General features: G+C 54.9%; 2 protein-coding genes across 5 annotated transcripts in view; one reads left to right on the plus strand and one right to left on the minus strand.

The window, feature by feature from the left end:
* BRD9 (bromodomain containing 9) overlaps nucleotides 1–1,682 on the minus strand; it is a 22,552-nt gene extending 20,870 nt beyond the window's left edge. For all 3 annotated transcript variants that reach the window (XM_024125386.3, XM_055086500.1, XM_024125393.3), the window contains exons 1-3: nucleotides 1,519–1,682; nucleotides 658–872; nucleotides 232–364 (exon numbers count right to left, since the gene is read on the minus strand). In XM_024125386.3, coding sequence (XP_023981154.1) covers nucleotides 232–364; nucleotides 658–872; nucleotides 1,519–1,570 — 400 coding nt within the window. In that variant the 5' untranslated portion in view covers nucleotides 1,571–1,682. The remainder of the gene's footprint in view (nucleotides 1–231; nucleotides 365–657; nucleotides 873–1,518) is intronic.
* A 58-nt stretch (nucleotides 1,683–1,740) lies between these two features.
* TRIP13 (thyroid hormone receptor interactor 13) lies at nucleotides 1,741–16,160 on the plus strand. Of its 2 annotated transcripts, XM_024125489.3 has the most exons (13): nucleotides 1,741–1,977; nucleotides 2,788–2,953; nucleotides 3,048–3,177; nucleotides 3,883–3,938; nucleotides 4,736–4,826; nucleotides 6,081–6,153; nucleotides 8,776–8,839; nucleotides 9,633–9,719; nucleotides 9,945–10,051; nucleotides 11,690–11,843; nucleotides 13,850–13,962; nucleotides 14,942–15,011; nucleotides 15,332–16,160. In XM_024125489.3, exons 1-13 carry the CDS (start codon nucleotides 1,886–1,888, stop codon nucleotides 15,425–15,427), a joined length of 1,299 nt encoding a protein of 432 aa, XP_023981257.1. In that variant the 5' UTR covers nucleotides 1,741–1,885; the 3' UTR covers nucleotides 15,428–16,160. The 2 variants fall into 2 exon arrangements, with proteins under 2 accessions (XP_023981257.1, XP_054942476.1); XM_055086501.1 differs by lacking the exons at nucleotides 11,690–11,843; nucleotides 13,850–13,962; nucleotides 14,942–15,011; nucleotides 15,332–16,160 and having other exon boundaries at nucleotides 1,798–1,977; nucleotides 9,945–10,055.
* Nucleotides 16,161–19,680: the final 3,520 nt, after the last annotated feature.

The raw sequence follows: 19,680 nt of genomic DNA on the forward strand, positions 1-19,680 counted from the left end.
AAAAAAAAAAAAAGGCCAGGAGCAGTGATGGGCCAAGCCCTGCTCTAGAAGTTCAGAGAGGATGGCAAGAACCTTAGGTCCATCCAACTACTCTGTGTGAGGCCTTGGAAGAAAAAATGCCGTTCCTTCCTTCCTATGCTCCTCCCAAGAGTCAAAGGGCGGACGGCAACCACTAGTTCACAGCGACAAGCTCCAAAGCGCCAGGACGTCTCTGAAAACGCCGCCACTTGCCTGGCTGGGTCCGGCACGCTCGCACAGGCCGGTCGGGGGGCGGCTCCACCTCCACCTTCTTCCCAGGATCAAAGTCGTCCGCCTCTCCCTCTGTGTCACAGTGTTCCTTTTCCCGTTTCCGCTTCTTCTCTTCCTGTGAGGCAGGGTCAAGGCAGCGAGAGCAATGAAGCAGTTGTTAACAGATCTCGTGTTTCTAAGGGAAAGCTAAAAGAGAACAACCCTCTTCCAGAGCCTCTCCTTACTCCAGACCACCACCCTTCAAAGACCCGCCTCCCAGGGGCCAGGCAAGAAACGATGCACAAAGAGCCAAAACCGAAGCAACTGACCTCTGCACGGTGCATCCTACTAGGAACACAACACCCCCTTTCTGAGGCCAGGAAGCCCTTGCTCCACCTGCCCCCAAGGGTCTCGGCCGCCCTCACTCACCTTTCGCTTCCTCCTCTCTTCATCGTCAAGGTGCTTCTCCTTCTCCGACTTTTTCTTTTTCTTCTTCTTCTTCTCCTTGTGCCTCTCTCGCTCGTGGTCTGACCTGTCATCGTAGTAACTGGAGTCGTGGCCGGACCCCGAGAGCTCTGTCACTTCACTTCCTCCAACCTTGAGCACCAGCTTCAGGGGCTTCTCCAAAGGCTTGTCTGCATAGTCTGTGGACACGCAGGCGGCCTTCACCGTGTGTGCTCAGGGCGCTCAGAGGCGCGTACTGCTGCCCCGTCGGCAGCATGGCGGGCCCAGGGTGGGGTGTCACGGGGAGGACACAGAGGCCCAGGAAGGTGGGGGGATCGGCTGAGCTCAGGTGGACAGCAGGGGAATGCCAAAACCAACAGCGGAAGATGCTGCTGGGCGCAAAGACAGGTGGGGTGCTCCTTCCCCCTCGCCCACAGTCATTCCCAGGGGGGCTGCAGGGAGATCTCTGGGTCACTGTCAGGGGGGAGGAGCCAGACCACGCCTGGGGCCCAGGCGCCCAATCCCCTACCCCCAGGTCCTGGCCCGTGGTCACCCCCTTCCTGTCCCGCAGCAGCCCCCGTGCGGCGTCCCTGACACCGGGACCAGGGACTGCCGGACCAGGGCACAGGCGGGAAAGGCGGGAGAAGACCTCGGGAAACACGGACGAAGAACCACAGAGGTGCTCAGCGCTTCTCTCCAGGATGCGGCCAGAGTTAGACGGACGCTTGAGAGGCGCGGCCCCGAGACCCCCGCCGGCGCGCCCCGGACCCCCGCTCTCGTCCCCGGGATCCCCGCCGCCTCGAACGCCCGCCCTCCCGGTGTCACAAAGCGCGTCCGCCGCCTCACCCTCGTACGACGAGCGCCACTCGGCCTTATGCTTCTTGTGCTTCTTGCCCATGGCGACGGCGCCGAGGGCAGCACGGAGCCCAGCCGCACCGTGGCCGCCGACCCCCCGACCCCGGCTCTCCGCCCGCCTTGCCGCGGAGCTTGCAGTACCGCGCCGGAAGTGGGCGCCGCGGCCGGAAGTGACCCGCCCGCCGGCGCCGGCGCTTCCGGGTCAGGGGGCGGGACGCTGCGCGCGGCAGGTTCGAAGCGCGGGCGCGGCCGGAGTGCTGAGGCTGCTGCGGTGGCGGCGGCGGTGGCGGCGGCGTGGGGCCTGAGGCGGCGGCGGCCGCGGTTCGGCACGGTCCTCTCGGCTCCCGGCGGCGGCGCCATGGACGAGGCCGTGGACGACCTGAAGCAGGCGCTGCCGTGCGTGGCCGAGGCGCCGACCGTCCATGTGGAGGTCCACCAGCGGAGCGGCAGGTGAGCCGGGCCCCGAGCCGACCGCGGCGCAATCCCGACCTGACAACACCCGACCTCGACCCCCCCACCCCGAGCCTGACCCCGACCAGATCCCGCCCTGAAAGGAGCCGACTCCGATCCCGAGGCGGACTCCGGCCCGGCCCCGGCCGAGCCCGGGAACGCCGGGCTCTGGGACGGCCGGTCGCAGGAGCTCCGAGTCTGGGGAAACGGCCCTGACCCCGCACCCTCGCCCGGAGTCCCGATCCCCGGCGAACCCTGTCTGGCCTCGGTGGGCGGGGAGAGGCCGGGGCGCCGGGGGTGCCGGTGGCGGGTGACGGGCCCCTGCGGGCGGCGTGGTGGGGGGCTCCAGGGGCAGCCGAAGGGCCTGCGAGGTCTGGGAAGCAGCGGGCAGGGGGCTGAAGGGGGACCGCAGCTCACGGCCTCGTCGCCCGCCGCCGCAGCTGTGGGGCTTCCAGTCTCCGCTAATCACAGCCCTGTCACTGCGGCTGCGCTTTGCGGGCTTCACGGTGGGCCTCGCGTTGTCCAGCACAGCTCCAGCGTAGTGACTGACCTCCAGGAGCCCAGGGTGGCACCGACTCTTGCCGTCGCCCCTTCTTCGGATGGGGACCTGGGCACAGAGCCCTTGGGCGGCTTCCCCAGGTCACGAGGAGTCTGCGCAGGTCTGCTCCCCAGGCAGGCCCTCCGCCGGCGCTCTTCACTGCTGCACTTTTCCCTGTTCCATCTGGTTTTTTTCTTTTTTTAAAATCATTTATTGTAAAAATGTTGGTTTTTAACTCAGACCTGATTGACGTGTTTTGTTTGTTTTCCTAGCACTGCAAAAAAAGAAGATCTAAAGCTGAGTGTTACAAAGCTTCTCACCAGGCATAATATTGTGTTTGGCGATTACACATGGACTGAGTTTGATGAGCCTTTTCTGACCCGAAATGTGCAGTCTGTGTCCATTGTTGACACTGAATTAAAGGCTAAAGATCCGCAGGTAATTCACGAATTGTCAGTGGCCCCGTGAATGTGCACTTGCTGCCTTGAGAGTGCGTTGTGTAGATCGATTTGATGTTTCCTTCTCATCGCAGCCCATCGATTTGAGCAGGGGCACTGTTGCACTTCACATCTTCCAGCTGAACGAAGACGGCCCCAGCAGTGAGAATTTGGAGGAAGAGACAGAAAATATAATTGCGGCAAACCATTGGGTGCTGCCTGCAGGTACCTGTGGCAGTAACAGTAGGCAGAGCATGCCGAGAATGGGAGGTCGGAGGATGGCACACGCCTTGGGCTTGTCAAGGAGATTTTCTCCGCTGTGTAGAATTTTAGAATGCTTTATCTGTTACGAAGTAGAAAGTATATCACGACAGAGAAAGGTAGAAATTTCCGGTATGAACCTATTTGGATGGATCCCTCAAAGACGGTGCTAATTGAGAATTACACTGGTGCTCGTCTTTCCTGCCCAATTGGTCAGTCTTGCTGGACCACTCCTTCCTCCCGCCTTCTCGATGCTCCTCTGTGAACTGTGCCGATGGGGTCTAGCAGGCAGAATCCTGCTTCTAATCCGGGTTAGGCTTGATGTCCTAACGACTAGAATAGACCCGCCGCTCGGCCCTGCCGGAATGTCGGCTCGTGGGAAGAGTGATGGGTTCAGGGTCTGTGCTTGTGTCCGAGCACGGGTCTACAAAGACAGGTATGCAGAATAATATGACAAAGAGGTTAATTTTCTATCCAGAGCCGCGTGTGACTGCCATTTATTCGACGTCTTTAATTTTAAGAACAATTTTAAAAGTTTAGCTTCCCTGTAACCAGAATTTTAGCTTACCGCATGTGGAGCAGCGGAGGGCATCAGCGGCTCAGGGCAGACCTAACCAGTGGGTGCAATGCTTCCTTTCCTAAAATTAGGTTTTTGTTTTATTCTCTCAGCTGAATTCCACGGGCTTTGGGACAGCCTGGTGTATGATATGGAAGTCAAATCTCACGTGAGTTGTGCATTTTTCCCCAAAGACCCCATTATTTGAAGTAGAATCATTATTGTGGCACTCTCTAGCACTCCTTAACTCAGATGGGCTTTTGTGAACACTGCTTACCAGCAGCCCGCGTCCTGGATTCCTGTCCTGTGGGATTGCTCCTGAGTGGAGCTGCCCTCCGGGGAGTTCCCCTTGGGAGAAGGGGGAGTGTTGGGAGGGTGAAGACCACTTGCACTGGTCACACGCGTGGTGTGACCAAGCACATGCACACGGTCACTCCCGTGGGCTGCGGAGGCAGTGCCGAGGGGCAGACCGAGCAGGTGGGCAGGTCTGAGCAGGTACCAACGTGTCTGAACCCCCTGCAGGGGGAAGAGTCCTGCACACTGGGGGAACACTAGGGGTCTGTCCCCACTGCCCCTCATCACCCCAGGCTCCTCTAGGCAGCCACAGTGGACCGCAGAGCCCCGGCTGTTGTTCTTTCAGTGAATGTGCCGTGTGCTGGTCCACTGCTGTGTCCCAGAGGAAGGAGCTCACTCTTACTTGGCGTGTCCCTCAGTTGTTTTGTGTGTCGTTGGCATTTTAAATAAAAGTGATCTTTGTGTTCACCTTTTATCCTTAAAACAGTAACAGCTAGCGCTTGTCCTCTTATATCTCAAGTTACCGTCCGAGTTGAAAGCCTGTAGGTGTCTGGCAAGTGTCCGGCCGTGGCGGTCTCTGAAGACGCCCGTCGCTCTGCTCATTTAGGGCACGTTCAGCGGAACTTTGGCCTTGCCGGGGACTTTATCTGTATTTTTCCTTTCTCCACTCAGCTCCTTGACTATGTGATGACAGCTTTACTGTTTTCAGACAAGAATGTCGACAGCAATCTCATCACCTGGAACCGGGTGGTGCTGCTTCATGGTAAAGCATTACAGCTTTGTTTGACAAGATAAACTGCGTGAAATCAGGCTTTTACTTGTGCCTTTGTTCTTCTGCAAGGAGTTGCAGCTCCTTTTTTCTGGTGGGGCCAGAGTTGTCCTAGAATGTCCTCCTCTGTGAAGCCAGTCGGGCTCACGCTCTCTGGGCTTTGGTTACTTGACCCTTCATTTGGCAGCCACCTGATTATGCCTTGTGACTTTTTATACTATTATTAAACTTTTCAAATAACTGCCTGTTTTCCGATTGATTATGGACTCCTTAGAATAGCAGTTGCCTTGTATTTCTTCATAGTATCCCTAGAGCTTCCCTTGATGGGTAATAAACTGCAAAAGCCACACTTTACAGGACTCTGTCTAGTTCTTGGAGGAGAATACTGGGTTTTCTTTCTTAATGTCCCTGGAGAGAAAAGAATCGAGAGAAAACCTCGATTATAGTGAAGTAGGAGCTGTAATTAAAAGGGTAATTAGTCTCTTTATACAATAAAGATTGTAGGCTTGTATACAACTGTAAGAACATAATGTCTTTTAAATGGCATACATTCTGGCAGGTTGTCTTAACACCAGGGTCAGTGTAGGCAGTCGAGGTGTTTTAATTAGGTGTTTTAACTACTTTCATTTAGAGTTGGTGGTATCTTTACTCTTAAACTATGGAAAATGCAGAAAATCAGAGTTGAACGTGTCAGCATTTTCTATTGGATGGGTTCATGCTTCCACATTAGTTACCTCAGAGTTCCTGCAAAACGCTGTGCTAAGTGACACACAGGGCACAAGCCCTCGCCTTGCCGCTCTCCCTGTGTAGCGTGGGGTTCGGGCCCACGTCCAGGTAACTGGAGTGAAAGATGGTGGTTCCGTGGGCTTCAGAAAGAGCGAACGTCAATGCCTTCAGGGTCCTGATGGTTACCAGGAAAGGTTTGTTTGACCTTTGAAAGGTGGGTTTTCATAATCAGTGGATTTCATAGCGGATGTGTGGGGACGAGGAGGATGTCGGTGAAGATGGGGACAAAGAAACATGGAGCGGATTGTGGGCCAGGAGGCATACTTGGTGATGTTTTCTATTCTAGTGTTTACACCACTAGGAGATTTCTTTGTAAGTTCATAAGCGGTACTTGTGGTAATAACATTCGTAGCATTGAAGTCTGTTCTTTATCTTATATCCTGTGCATAATGCAACTACTCTTGTTTAAGAAATTTGTTATAGCACTGACTGAGAAACATATTTGCTTGCATTTTGCTACAGGTCCTCCAGGAACTGGAAAAACATCCCTGTGTAAAGCTTTAGCCCAGAAATTGACCATCAGACTCTCAAGCAGGTAACTTCGGTAATTTGAGAGAGGAGAGCCACAGAAGTGGGTTTGCTGGGTTTTCAGTTATAACAACGGAAACTGTTTTTATTTTTAAATCATTTTATGTGAATAGTAGGTCTCTGTCTTTCAGTGTAAATTAACGAATTCCTCTGTACTCAGCATTGTCTTGAGTTATGATTCCAGTCTTTTTAAACGTGTTGAGACTTGCTTTATGACCAGCGCGTGGTCTCTCCTGGTGACTGTCCCACCACGTGCACTTAGAACGTGTTTCTGCTCTTGTTGGGTCGACTGTTCCATGTATGTTAGCTCAGGATGCTTGATGTCCATGCTGATCATCTGTCTGCTGTTCTGTCGCTTCCCGGAGGACTGTCCAAGCCTAGCGCTGGGTTTGTCTCTTCCTCCTTGAGTTTTGTCAGTTTGGGGGTTTATAGTTTTATCACATTTAGGGAATATTTGGCTGTTATCTTTTCAACTGATTCCCCTGCTCTCTGCGTTTGTTTACATGTTAGACTGCCTGATATTGTCCCACAGGCCACTGATGTGCTCTTATGTTGTTTTCAGGTTTTTAAAATTTTCTGTCTGTGTTTCATTTTGGTTAGCTTTCTGCAGTATACGATCTGTCAGGGAAATTTTCGTTTCTGATAGTGTATTTTTCTTTGGAGATTCTGTGTGGTTCCTTTTATACTTGCATGTCTTGTCCCATTGTGTTCTTGGTAAATCCTTGGATAAGTGTATGATAGCTGTCTTATACTCTGTCTACCAAGTCCATTGTCATTATCATCTGGGTCTAGTTACGGGACACATGTTTCTGCTTCTTGGCGTGTCAGGTAATTTTTGATTGAATGCGGATGTTATTATTTCAAGCGTCTGGATTCTGTCGTCTGTCTTTAATGACTGCTGGGTTTTGTTCTGGCAGGTGTTTGAGTACTTGTCTCTGGTATGATCCTCTTGAGGTCTCTTTTTAAGCTTTGAGAGGGGTCTCGATGTGGTCTAGGCTTAACCCTCAGGCGGGGCCCTTCTCGGGTCTCAGTTGAGCCCTGAGTGAGCAGCAAGTACTCTGCACCTTGGCTGTTGGGGCTCTGAACACCCCCGGCCTGTGAGCGCCAGGGTTTCCCTACTCAGGCACACCACACATCCAGGAAAGACTCCAGGGCCCCGTGATGGTTTCTGGAGCTTTATTCCTGTGTATCCCCCTCCTTGCTGGAGCCCTGCTCTGTAGCCTTCAGACACCTCAGGCTCCTTGAACTCTGGCCTCTGTCTCCTCGACTCGGCCTGACGGCCACTCTTCTTGGGTCCCCCCGCGGTCGCTGTTGGAAGGTGCGCCGGGCAGGAGGTCAGTCGCACTCGCCCCATCGCCCTCCTCTCGGGTCACGGTCCTCCGGAGCGGCTGTCCAGTGCCTGTCACAGACGTTGTTGCAGTTGTTCTGACTGGTTTTCCAGTTGATTAAGGCAGAAGGTAAATATGATCCCTGTTGATCCAGTATGACTAGAAGAGGAAATCCTGTGAGATTTACTTTTAAATCTACTTTGTTTTCAAAAACGTCTCATAAGTAGGGAAGTTGCTTTATTTCAACCCTTTTTTTTATGTTTAGTAACTTGGCCTTGGGCTTTACATAGTGAAATGCATCTGTGTTTTGAAGACCTCTTAAGGGCAGTTTCCTAAGCCACCAGAATGGGAGGTGTTATTACAAGAAATGTGACTTTTTCAGTACAAAGATCTGGAAATCTGTCCTTATTTTGTGGCAGAAAGAAGCCTTAGCAAGCCTTTTTCGCCCACTTCACTTAATAACCAAAATGCTTTATAGTTAATTTTGTTGAATAGTCAACCCGATCTGTATCCACTAGGTTGTCTGTCTCCCCCGTCTCCTATTTTGTTAAACAGAAGTAGTAAACGGTCTTTTTCAACTGGAAAATTAATGATACTTTTTAAAAGTAATTCTTTTTCTTCTGTGGACTTTTGACATGAAAGAAACTGTGAAGAGGACCTGGGAGTTAGCTTTTCTGGGGCCTGTTTCCTGTTCGATTTTAGTCAGAACTAAGTGCATCCAGATCTCCTGCCACCTCCTTGGTGGATGGAGTGTTAGTGCTGGATTTCAGTCAGTATGTGTTCAGGTTCCCTTTTGAGCTTTCCAGGGCTCTAGGTTTGCAGGAAGTGATTTTGTGCTGGAAAACAAATTGTCACATTCTTTACGGTTTTGTGGAAGGAGGAAAAAATGTTCTGCTCTGGCCAAAAAGTTTTTCATGCTTGTGTTTTGATTTGTTTGCTGTGTTAGTGCAGGTCATGCTTTTTCAGTATGGAAGTGTACATTATAAGTAGATTTAAAATGAGAGGGATTTTATTCTTGCTTTAATTCAAATGAAGATACCGTTCAGTTCGAGAAGCTTAATTTGCTCCACCTAGAACTATTGACGTTGATGCATCTTGTTAGATTTTTCATAATTTTTAGTGTATAGCTTGCGAGGTAGCCCCGTGGTGCGTCAGTGGCTGTAATGATTTAACAAAGTAGCCATTCTCAACGTGCTGGGCATTTGAGAGATGTTGCCTTAATGAGGTGGAGGTGGCTGCTGCCGAGGAGGCTGCCGGACTGATTTGTAACAATTGCTGTGACTCTTTTTTTCTTGTCTTAGGTACCGGTATGGCCAGTTAATTGAAATAAACAGCCACAGCCTCTTCTCTAAGTGGTTTTCAGAAGTAAGTGTTAGTACTAATTCCAGTTCTCTGGATTGTCAGCCATGCAGTTGAAAAGTTGTCCTGTGGATTAGGCAGACTTCCTCCTCCAAAGCTTTAGGAGAGAAAGAGGTGAAATGGGAAAGTGAACAAGGGGCTGACTTTGTGGTCAGAGAAAACTTCCAGAGCTCAGCAGTAACTTGGAAATAGTCTGAGGCCTGAGAGGACCCTTTTCCACGTCACATCCAGACCTCTGACTGGGTGGGACAGGAAGGTCAGTGTCACCTTAGGAAGGAGGGGTCTGCCTTCTAACGGGGCGGCGCCCCTCAGCTGAGCGTGCGCTTGGGGCTTGAGCCTCGTTCACCACCTGTGAACTGAGGGACTCCAACCAGCTGATGTCACAGGCGCCCCTCACCTCTGCGGCCCTGCTGCAGGCACCCGTGTCAGGGGGTCCCCCTGGTGGACGGCGAGCAGGGACAGGGAGTGCCCATAAGGGGGCGCCGGGCCGGTTTGCACGCGAGACCCAGGCTGTCCTGGTCGTGAGGACAGCTGGGAAGGGAAAGGAGGGAAGACAGGTGGGCCAAGGTGTGAGTCACCTGAGCCATGCATCCCTGGCCCACAAAGGCAGGAGGGAGGACATCTGGGTTCTCTGCAGACTGGCTTCTCTGCTTCAGGGAGTTTTCTGAGGGGCCCTCAGGAGATGGTGGGCTTGTGCGGCCACCTGGGGTCAGAGCGAAGCCAGGTGGGGACAGTGGACACGTGTGCACCAGGCAGCTTGATGAGTGCAAGTGGGTAATAAAGAGTGTTTTGCTTCCAGAGTGGCAAGCTGGTAACTAGGATGTTCCAGAAGATTCAGGACTTAATTGATGACAAAGATGCTCTGGTGTTTGTGCTGATTGACGAGGTACGTGTGTTCAGACTTTAAACCTGTGACTGGAGGAGGCTCAAGACTGAGCGGCCTCGTAAATGCTGGGGCGCCGCCAGCCCCGCGCGGGTCCAGGCTGCGCAGGCTCCGTGTCCTGCAGTCCTCGCCCCTTGGGCACCCCTCTCGTCAGGCTCACGGTGCACGCGCTCATGCCCACACCCGCGTCTGCTCAGCTGACAGCGCCCCGTTGCTCCGTCCCTACAGGTGGAGAGCCTAACGGCTGCCCGCAATGCCTGCCGGGCGGGTGCCGAGCCTTCGGATGCCATCCGCGTAGTCAACGCCGTGTTGACCCAAATTGATCAGATCAAAAGGTAACGCTGCGCGCAGCGGGTTTGCCTGAGAAGCACGGACGCCGCTCAGCCTTACTCCCGGCTTCTCTAGCTAAGAACGCACCTGGCATTGAGCGTGGGCTCTGTCTCCTCCATATTTGAGGCAGCTTGTGCTAAATGCACGTTTTAGAAATTAAGTATTTTTTGCTTTATTAAAGTATTAAAAATACAAAATAGACCTGGGGTGTGGGGAGGACGTGTGCCCTGCAGAGAAGCATAAGTGTAGTGTCTGAGTGAGTGCCAGCAGGACCCGGGGTTGGTGGTCGCTGAAGGGCCGGCACCGGGCACAGGTGGAGCGCCAGCTGCCCGCCCCTTCACGGGGCCGGGTTTCGTGTGTCCGCAGCCCAGCCTTGCAGTCCAGGCCAGTGGTCCGTGTGCCCAAAGCCGGCCCCGCTTCAGGGGGCGGCTCCTGGCACACGAGAAGCCCCGTCTGCTCCGTGCAGGGCCCCCGCCAGCCCCTCGGGGTTCTCCCGTTGCTCTCGCGGGCCGCACTCAGAGGGGGCTCTGCTGAGTGGAGCGCCGTGAGCCACTGTGCTGTGTCAGACCTGACCCTGGCCGTCACGGTGTTCTTCGCAGCGGAGAACACCCTCATTGTCTGTTGGGGTCAGCTGCAGGCGTCCCTCGCTTGTCCTGCAGGCGAACTCTGTGTGAGGCGTAGACCCTCTTGTCTCTGCCCCTCGTCCACCCCAGCGCTTAGTGTGGAACCGTCCGCGGCCTTCAGCCCCCGGGGGCCGCCCCCCCCCCGCTCTCCTGACCGCTCGGCTTCTGCTGCCAGCGTCTCCCCGGCATCTCTGGGCTGGGGGAGGCCTGCACTCCCGCCCTGCTCACGGTTCTGGTGGGCGAGTTTCCATCTAAGACCTGTACGTCCACACAGTCCCCGGCCCTCGTTCCGCCCAGAAACCCCAACTCCCTGCGGTTCCCATTGCACTGATGGCCTTGCTGCGCACCCACTGCTCAAGGCAGAAGATGGGGCCCCCGGACCACCCCGTCGCTCCGGGAGGAGTGGAGACTGGGGCTCTGCTTTGTCTCTCACCCCACTCACCTCACACTGCCTCTGTGCGGGTCTGACCAGTTGTGAAAAGCCTGAGCCCCGGACGAGGGTTCCGGCGGCGTGTGTGGGCCCTCCGCGCAGCCTGGGCTCACCAGCCTACTGGCCCGTGTGCCCGCCCCGCCCCACCCCGGGCTCACCCTGCTCACCCTGCAGAGGGCTGTGTACCTGTGTATGGCCGTGCCCAGGCAGGCAGGAGTGTAGGTGCTGGGGGCTCGGGGGCGCGCGCAGAAGTGAGGGGTTCGCCGTGGGTGGAAGGCGAGGATGCCAGGCAGGGGCCTGGGAGAGCTTTCCGGGAGGCAGGGGAGCGACCAGGGCGCGGCCCGGGGAGGGTCTGCTGTGTTGCAGCCAGGAGAACCTGGCAGGAGTCGGGGGTCAGGCAGGAGCTCGAGGTGCAGGGCTTTGGAAGGCCTCGCGGGCAGGTGTGCGGAGCGGGAGTGTAGCCGGCTGAAGGGCACTGGCTGAATGCCCGGGACCTTGGTGGCCGTCTGTCCTGACGCTCCTCGTGTCGGGTCAGGCGTGGTCGAGGCCCTACGGCATGGGGTGACCGGTCCTCACCCCTCTGTCCGCAGGCACTCCAACGTGGTGATCCTGACCACTTCCAACATCACGGAGAGGATCGACGTGGCCTTCGTGGACAGAGCTGACATCAGGCAGTACATTGGGCCACCCTCCGCAGCAGCCATCTTCAGAATCTACCTCTCCTGCCTGGAAGAACTGATGAGGGTACCTTGGTTTTTTTCTCTCTCTCTTAATCAGTAGATTTCTTATGTTTTCTTAACTCGCTGATGTAGCCTAATATATCTGGTTCCAATATAGAATGAGGTCTCTCAACCTGACATCAATCGAGATGAGATCGATGAGATTGCAAGTTACAGTTGTTGGGGACTTCCCTGGTGGTCCAGTGGTTAAGGCTCCGTGTTTCCACTGCATGGGGTGAGGGTTCGAGCCCTGGTCGGGGAGCTAAAATCCCACGGGCCATGTGGTGAGGCCAAAAAAAAAAAGAAAGCTACAGTTGTTGTATCTGCAGGTTGAGTGAATAGTGGAAATCACAGCCACTGATCCAGTATTTTGCTGATCATCATGGTGGTTTGATCTGCTGATCTGCAGGTGCCGAGTGAGTAGGGGTGTGGGCCCGTCCCGGACCTCACGGCCTTTGCAAGTGACCTGCTCTCTGGGCCTCGATTTCCTCCCCTGAAAGAGGAAGAACGGGAGTGGTCCTGGTTCACAGGGAGGCCACCGGACTGGAGGTCGTAGTTCACAGGGAGGTCACCGGACTGGAGGTCGTAGTTCACAGGGAGGTCGTCGGCTGCAGCGTTCTCGGCCCCAGGTTCTACCGTCAGCGCGAGCACAGTGGCAGCGAGCGCGTTCATGTTCACAGTCTGTCTCTCGCGAGTCAATCTAAGGGCCTGCGTGTGCCCGTGGGCGGTAACTAAGCCAGCCAACAAATGGGGATTTATACAGCAGTCGCCAGGCTGGCATCCTTGTAACCGGCTGGGGGATGGGACCACTGCCTGCACCACGGAGTGGGGGCCCCAGCGTCCTCACAAGGGTGACCAGGCCTCTGTGACGGGGACGGGAGCTGGTCTCCGCTCCGGGTGCGCTGTCCCGGCGCGCGCAGGCCCTCCTGCTTTCCCACGCCACGGGGGGCGGGATGGGGCCTGGAGCTTCGACGTGGTGCCTCCGTTTAGGAGCCTGCGTGGCGGCAGATCCTGCCGGAGGCCCCCGGGTGCCTTCCCAGGTGCCGCGTCGCGCTGTGCTGCAAGTCCAGGGGCTGCCCTGAGGTTTCGCCAGGCGTTTGGACGTCTTCTGGGAGCCGAGTGCCTGGAGCAGGTGTTGTTTCTTAGACGGTTTATGGGAAGTGAAGACATTCCGACGTGGCGGAGGTTTGGCCGGCCCTGAAGGCTGTCGGCGTGGACTGTGGCCCTGCGCCGTCAGGAGCCTGCTGGACGTCTCAGGTCCCTGGGGGGGGTCCGCGGAGTCCGCAGGGAGCCTGAGGGAGTGTCACGCAGTCAGGTGGGAAGGTCAGAACACGCCCAGCACAGACCCTGTTGCTTAGTTTTACCTGCGACCCCCACCAACCCTCCCAATGTGCAGCCAGACCTCTCCTTTCTCCTCTCGTGGCTTCTGAATCAGACGGTGCGGCAGCGTCAGCGTGGCAGCCTGACAGTTTAGCGCGGGTGCTCGGGAAGGAGCGTCCCATGTGCAGACACGTGGTCTGGCAGGTGAACTCTAGGACCCGGGTCCATGGTCAGTTAGAGGCTGTCTGTCATTCCACCAAATGAGAGTCTTGATTTTAAAACAGTGAACAGAGACCCTCCTTGAAAGGCCAGCCAAGTCCGGCTCCAGGGCCCAACTCTGTCCATTGTGGGATGTGACGCATGGTTGAAACTGAATATCAGGCTGGGCTCAACACCCCTGAGTTCTTCCCCACCTGACACGTGCTGAGGACATGTTTTGCCCACAGGAGCAGAAGAGGCTGAGCCGCTGTGGTTTCTGAGACATGTTTTGCTGTCTGTATTCTTGCCTTTGTTAGAAGAAGCGGGGCTGTGTGAGAGAGCTGCTTCCTGGGGCCCGTGCAGGTCCAGCGGCCCTCCTTGGATTTCTGAGATGTGACGTGGAGTGTGTCTGCTGTCTAAGTGCTGTCCCTGCTGCTGACCCTCCCTCTGTCCCCACAGTGTCAGATCATATACCCTCGCCAGCAGCTGCTGACCCTCCCTCTGTCCCCACAGTGTCAGATCATATACCCTCGCCAGCAGCTGCTGACCCTCCGCGAGCTGGAGATGATCGGCTTCGTTGAAAACAACGTGTCCAAGTTGAGCCTCCTTCTGAGTGAAATTTCAAGGTGAGCACTGACCTCACTTTTGTAACCAGGAGAAGCTCATTTGCTTTGGGATTGGCGGGGAGGTCGTCGTAATTGCCTGCGGCAGCCGGGGTGGTAGATAGTTTGGGGTCAGATGGCAGGGGCCTGATCCCGAGGCATCGCACACGCGCCAGAAGCCCCCCAGCCTCCCCGACCCTGGGCTCCTGGACAGGAGGGTGGAAGGCAGCTGCCCTCCTACCTCCTAGATGTGACAGAGGACCATGAACAAAGTGCTGCCCTTGTATCTGGAAAGACGTTCAGATTAAGGCTCTCTGACACATTACTGATTTCTTAAGCAATATCTGTTAAACTTTTACAAATTGGCAAGAAAATAAAATGGAGCCTTTTGCTTTGATAAGCAAACAGTTAAACAGTTAGGGCGCTAGGCTTGGTGCTTTGGTAAATAAAGGAAAGTGGTCCAGCTGCCTGGGCACTGAGGGACACGTAACACATGAGCGTCGAGAATCATGGGCACGCCTGCTCGAGGCCCAGGCTGGTAGCGCTTTCAAGTTCTCAGGTGGCCTTGGTGATCAAGGGAAGCTGGGAAATGGAGCAGAGCCCCGAAGGACAGTTATTATTTGCATAAACTGGAGAGAAATCGGGAAGGCTGCCGGAGCCCTTAGGTGGGCTGCGCTGCAGACACCAGCTGGTGGCGCTGGCGGGGCCTGGGGGGTGGAGTCGCTACCTGTTGGAGAGATTTAGTTAAAGTGGCTGAGGTGGGACAGAGGAGAGCAGTTCAGAGACTTGGGCAAAAATTCACCGAGACGTGAAGCAGCCCGGTTCCCGGGGGAGCCCTTGCTGGCAGCCGTGTGCCCACCTCACTGTGCTCCTTGTGAGGCGGTGGGGGGGCGTCAGGACCCTGTCCTGGCCCCCCTCGAGGGGCTCTGGGGGAGGGACGTGCAGGGTGAAACATGCAGCGGTCCGTGTGGAGTTGACGCCCCGAGTGTGGTCACGTTCACAGGAAGAGTGAGGGCCTCAGCGGCCGTGTCCTGAGAAAACTCCCTTTTCTGGCTCACGCTCTGTACGTCCAGGTGAGTCCCCGGCCGAGCTCCGTCTCCGGGCCGTGCTCCACCGCCCGCGCGCTCTGTCCAGCAGGGTGTGACCTCGCTGAGAGTCCCACCTGCCACCATTGGGGTCTCTGCCTCATTTCACGTTTCTAAAGCGACGGGCTCCTGGGCCAGTGGGAGGAGGTGGCCGTGTGTCTGCTCACCCCTCGCTGGCACGTCGAGAGCTCACGTGCAGGCCCTCCCTGCCTCCTCGGAGATGCTTGTGCCCTGGGGGCGGGGGGGCGGGTGCTGCCGGGTGGCCCCTCCGAGGACGAGAACCCGCACGATGCCGTCTGTCTTTCCAGGCCCCCACCATCACCATCGAGGGCTTCCTCCAGGCCCTGTCTCTGGCCGTGGACAAGCAGTTTGAGGACAGAAAGAAGCTCTCGTTGTGCGTGTGACCTGGCGTCCCTGTCTGTGTTCTTGGTGAGCACGCAGCAAGGAGGCGACAGGCTTCTCTCACAGCAGCGGCCGCCCCGGGAATCTCCGAGCCCGTGGCTGAGCCTTGCCGGCCAGAAACCCACAGGCTGGTGTTGTTCAAGAAGCGTGTTATATTTACGTACTTTTAAACGCGTGTTAGAAGACAAACAGCCTGTCGTTTTCTCTGTTTTAAAAGACGATCATCTGAGCTCTGTGTCTCTTTGTAAAGAACCGTCTAGATGTCCTTACTCTAGCCTGGCTCCGGTTGATTGGGCCCAAAATGCTGACAAATTTTGTTTAAAAAAGATGACTAAGTTTTATAGAAGCGAAGCAGAAACTACATTGCCTTAAATAAGAATGTAATCATAGCATTAAAAGAAAAGTACACATCACTCAAGGCAAGGCAGCATTTGCTCTCTGCCGTGAGCTTGTTCTGTTTAGTGCAGACATTTTGGAGACTGATGAATAAGAAAAACCTGTTCCTATGTTAACAGAAATCGAGAAGAAAATTCTAGGGCAGGTGCTCTTCTCAGTAAGCGGACAGGCCCCACTTGCGGGGGAGGGGCGGCGACGCCGGGTGAGCCTCCCTGGTGTCCAGTGCAGGCTGGCGTCACGGGCCCGTTTCACGGTCTGTCACGGCCCAAATGCAGATGGATGTTACCAGGTGTGAAATAAATTGGCCAATAATTGATGTATTCCACAGAATATCGTGGTTGTGGCTTTCATCTCATGCTAAAATACATTTCACATTAGTGTTTCGTATACATTTTTAAAAGAACACGTTACCTTTTGTCACAGAACTTCTTAAGTATTAACAGTGTTTTTCCAAAATTTTCTCATTTTGATTCTCTTATCACTCTCAAATGCTTTGAGTTTTATTTTAAAATTACTCACACGATCACTTGACTTTTAGCCTGTTTTATGCCTTGAGGTGAAGGTGCATCGTCTGCAAGAGGCTGTGCAGCCCCGGGAGGCCCAGGGTCAGGGCTGGGCTGGGCTGGGGGGTGGGAGGACCCGAGTTTCCGCCCCTGGGCCGTCGGCCGTGCTTGGCTCTGGTCAGATCCAGGACTAGAGCGACTGCGGCCCTGGGGCCGCGGGGCCTGGCTCTGTGGTCTCCTCAAGACCCTGAAATAGGGTGAAAGTGGCGTCTGTGGGCCCTGGGGTCAGAAGAGGGAGGGGGTGCTCCACGCTCCAGGGTTGCTACTGAAGTGCCCAGCGTCCAGGTGTCCAGATGGGAGGAGAGGGGAGCCTGGGGCCGGGCCGGTGCAGAGGCGTAAACAGACGCGCGCAGGGGCAGCTGGGGAGGGAAGCCCCGAGAGGGACGGCGGCGGGGCCTGCAACACGGGTCTGAGTGGGCTCCACCGGGCCGGTTCCCAGAGCGTGGGTATGTCTGCCGCCGCCGCCTCTGGGCGCCAGGGGGCAGCGCTGCTCCGCGGGACGGACAGCAGGGGCTCCGGGTTCAGCCAGGGCCCCGGGGCGGGGCGAGAGTGGTCAGCAGAGACTGCCAGCCTTGCCCCGCGCCCCTGTGCAGGCGCTCTGGCCTCCTCCCCCGCCGCCATGCGGGCCCGTGCCCACGGGACATCGGCACCCGCGTGCCGCCCAGGTGGGGGCGGGGACACGGATGCTCCGCGCCCATCCTGCCTCCTCAGGCCCCAGCTCACTCGGCGGGAGCGGGCCGGGCCCCCCAAGCAGAGGACGCAGACCCCGGGCGCCTCACCGGGCACAGGCTGTCGTGGGCACGTTCTGGGCCGCGGCCGGAAGCCCGAGACACGAGTGGCCGGGCCCTGGGGCCAGGGTGGGTCCGCGCGGCCCACCCCCTGGGGGCAGGTTCCTGTGCGGCCGGTGAGCCCGCCGGCCTCGGCGCCCGCGGGCCAGGCCTCTCCTGAGCCCCCGGCCTGGCGCGCAGGGCTCCGGCCCGGCGGCTCAGCCGGGAGGGGCGCCCTGCGGGAGAGGCCTCGGACACGGGCCGGACGGAGGACGAGGCGACGGGGATGGCGAGGGCGAGGGCCATTCTCACGGTCTCGCCACCGAGGAGCCAGGCGCTGAGCTGAGGGCGCCGTGGCCGCAGCCCCTCCACCCGGCTTGGAGGTGACACCTCGCAGAAAGCCCAGGAGCAAGCTGACTACGATGGCGGCTCCGCCCGCCTAGCCTGGAGGCCCTTCTGTGGAGGCCGTGGTTCCCGCCCGAGGGCCCGGGACGCGCGAAGCGGTGCCCCAGGACGGCGGCTCCTGTCACCACGGCAACGCGGTGGCAGCCTCTCTCCGCGGGCTGAAGTGGCCTTTGTGATGGGGAGGCGGGTTTTCCATCCCCTGACTTCTGATTTCCGACTCAAACTTCCTCCCTCGACCATCTGGTTACCGTTCAGGACAGGAAATATTTTGTTCTCAGTCACCTTATATCATTCAGAACTGGAACCTTCTTTCTCTCTCGCCTGAGCTGTCACGGATAGAAACCTTTATTCTCTATCATCTCCAGATTTATCTGTTCTGACCGGAAACCTTCTTTTTCTCTACCGTGAGTTATCCTTTGTTCCTGAAAGCTTCTTTGTCTATGATCTGGGTTCGCATTTGTTATTGGAAACCTTCCTCCTCTATCAATTACCTCAGTTAGAATTTACGACAAGACAGTTTCTTCCCCTGTCACCCGAGTCATTATTACTGACTGGAAACCATCTTCATTATCACTTGCGTCGTCATCTGTGACTGGAAAGCTTCCTCCTCTATCCCCCGACGTCATCACAACGCGAAGGCTCTTTTCTCTTTCAGAGAATCATCACTTCTGAGGGGAATCCTTTCTTTCTGTATCACTTGGGTTGTCTGTGTCTGCAAACTACCTTCTCAGTCGCTCGATGTGGCTCTGTGACAAGCGGTCTTCTGTCTGGACCACCTGAGTTACAGTTTATGATCAGGAAACTTCTTTCTGTGTCACTCGACTTGGGTTTTATGACTGGAAAGGTTTTCTGTCACCTGAGTGACCATTTATGACTAGAAACTTCTCCCTGTGTCGCGGTAGTTACCACTTAGGGCTGGAGACCGTATTTATCTGTCTCCTGATTTAGCATTTGTGACTGGAGGTCATCTCTTTCTACCCCTGGTGTTGTCACTTATGACTGGAAACCGTCTTTCACCATCACCTAAGCTATCATTCCTGACTGGAAACTTTTTTACTACTTTTGAGCGGCAACCTTCAGTTTTACCACCTGAGTTGTCATTTGTGACTGTTATCCTTCTTCCTCTGGCATCCGAACCCTCATTTACGACAGGACGACTTCTGTCCTGCCACCTGAGTCATCACATAAGGCTGGAACATTTCCTTCCCTGTGACCCTGTTACCTTCGTGACGGATGGTCTTCTTTTTCTGTGATCCGAGTTATCGTTTGTGATGGGAACCTTTTTTTTTTTTATAATGTTGGTTACCATTTATGACTGGAAACCTTCTTTCTCTATCGCCTAGTTATCATTCATGACTGAAGTTTTCTTCTCTCCTGATTGATCATTTATGACTGAAAAATCTTCTTTCTCCATAATTTATAACTGGTACCTTGTCTCTTTTATCACCTGACATCATTCAGGCCTGGAAACCTTCCTTCTCTCTCACCTGAGTTATCATTTATGAGTGAAACCTTTTTTCTCTGTCACCTGAACTATCACTAATTATTGGAAACCTTTCTTTTTCTGTCTTATTTATGACTAGAAACCTTTTCTCTGTCGCCTTAGTTCTCTATTTTGACTAGGAACCTTCTTTCTGTACCACCTGAATGATTATTTATGACTGGAAACCTTTCTTTCTCTATAAGTCTTCATTTGTGACTCAAAACCTTCTTCTCTAGCTTATGAATTATTATCTATAACTGGAAGTGTTCTTTCCCTATCACCTGAGTTACAATTTTTGACTGAAAACATTTCATTTTCTCTCACCTGAGTTATTATTTACAACTGGAAACACTCTCTATCATATGATTTATCTTTTATGACTTGAATCATTCTTTATCACCTGAGTAATCAATTATAAATGGAAACCTTTGTCTGCCTCATACTAGTTACCATTTATGACTGGAAATCTTCTTTCTCTATTTCCTGAATTATCATTTATGACAAATTTTTTCTCTTTCGCCCAAGTTATCACTTATGGCTGGAAAACCTTCTTTTCCATCATCAGATTTATCCTTTATGGGTAGGAACCCTCTCCATATCACCTGGTATCATCATCTTTCTCTATCGTGTGTTTTCTCCTT

This window comes from Physeter macrocephalus, chromosome 8 (assembly GCF_002837175.3).
Source record: "Physeter macrocephalus isolate SW-GA chromosome 8, ASM283717v5, whole genome shotgun sequence".
Classification (NCBI taxonomy): Eukaryota; Metazoa; Chordata; class Mammalia; order Artiodactyla; family Physeteridae; genus Physeter; species Physeter macrocephalus.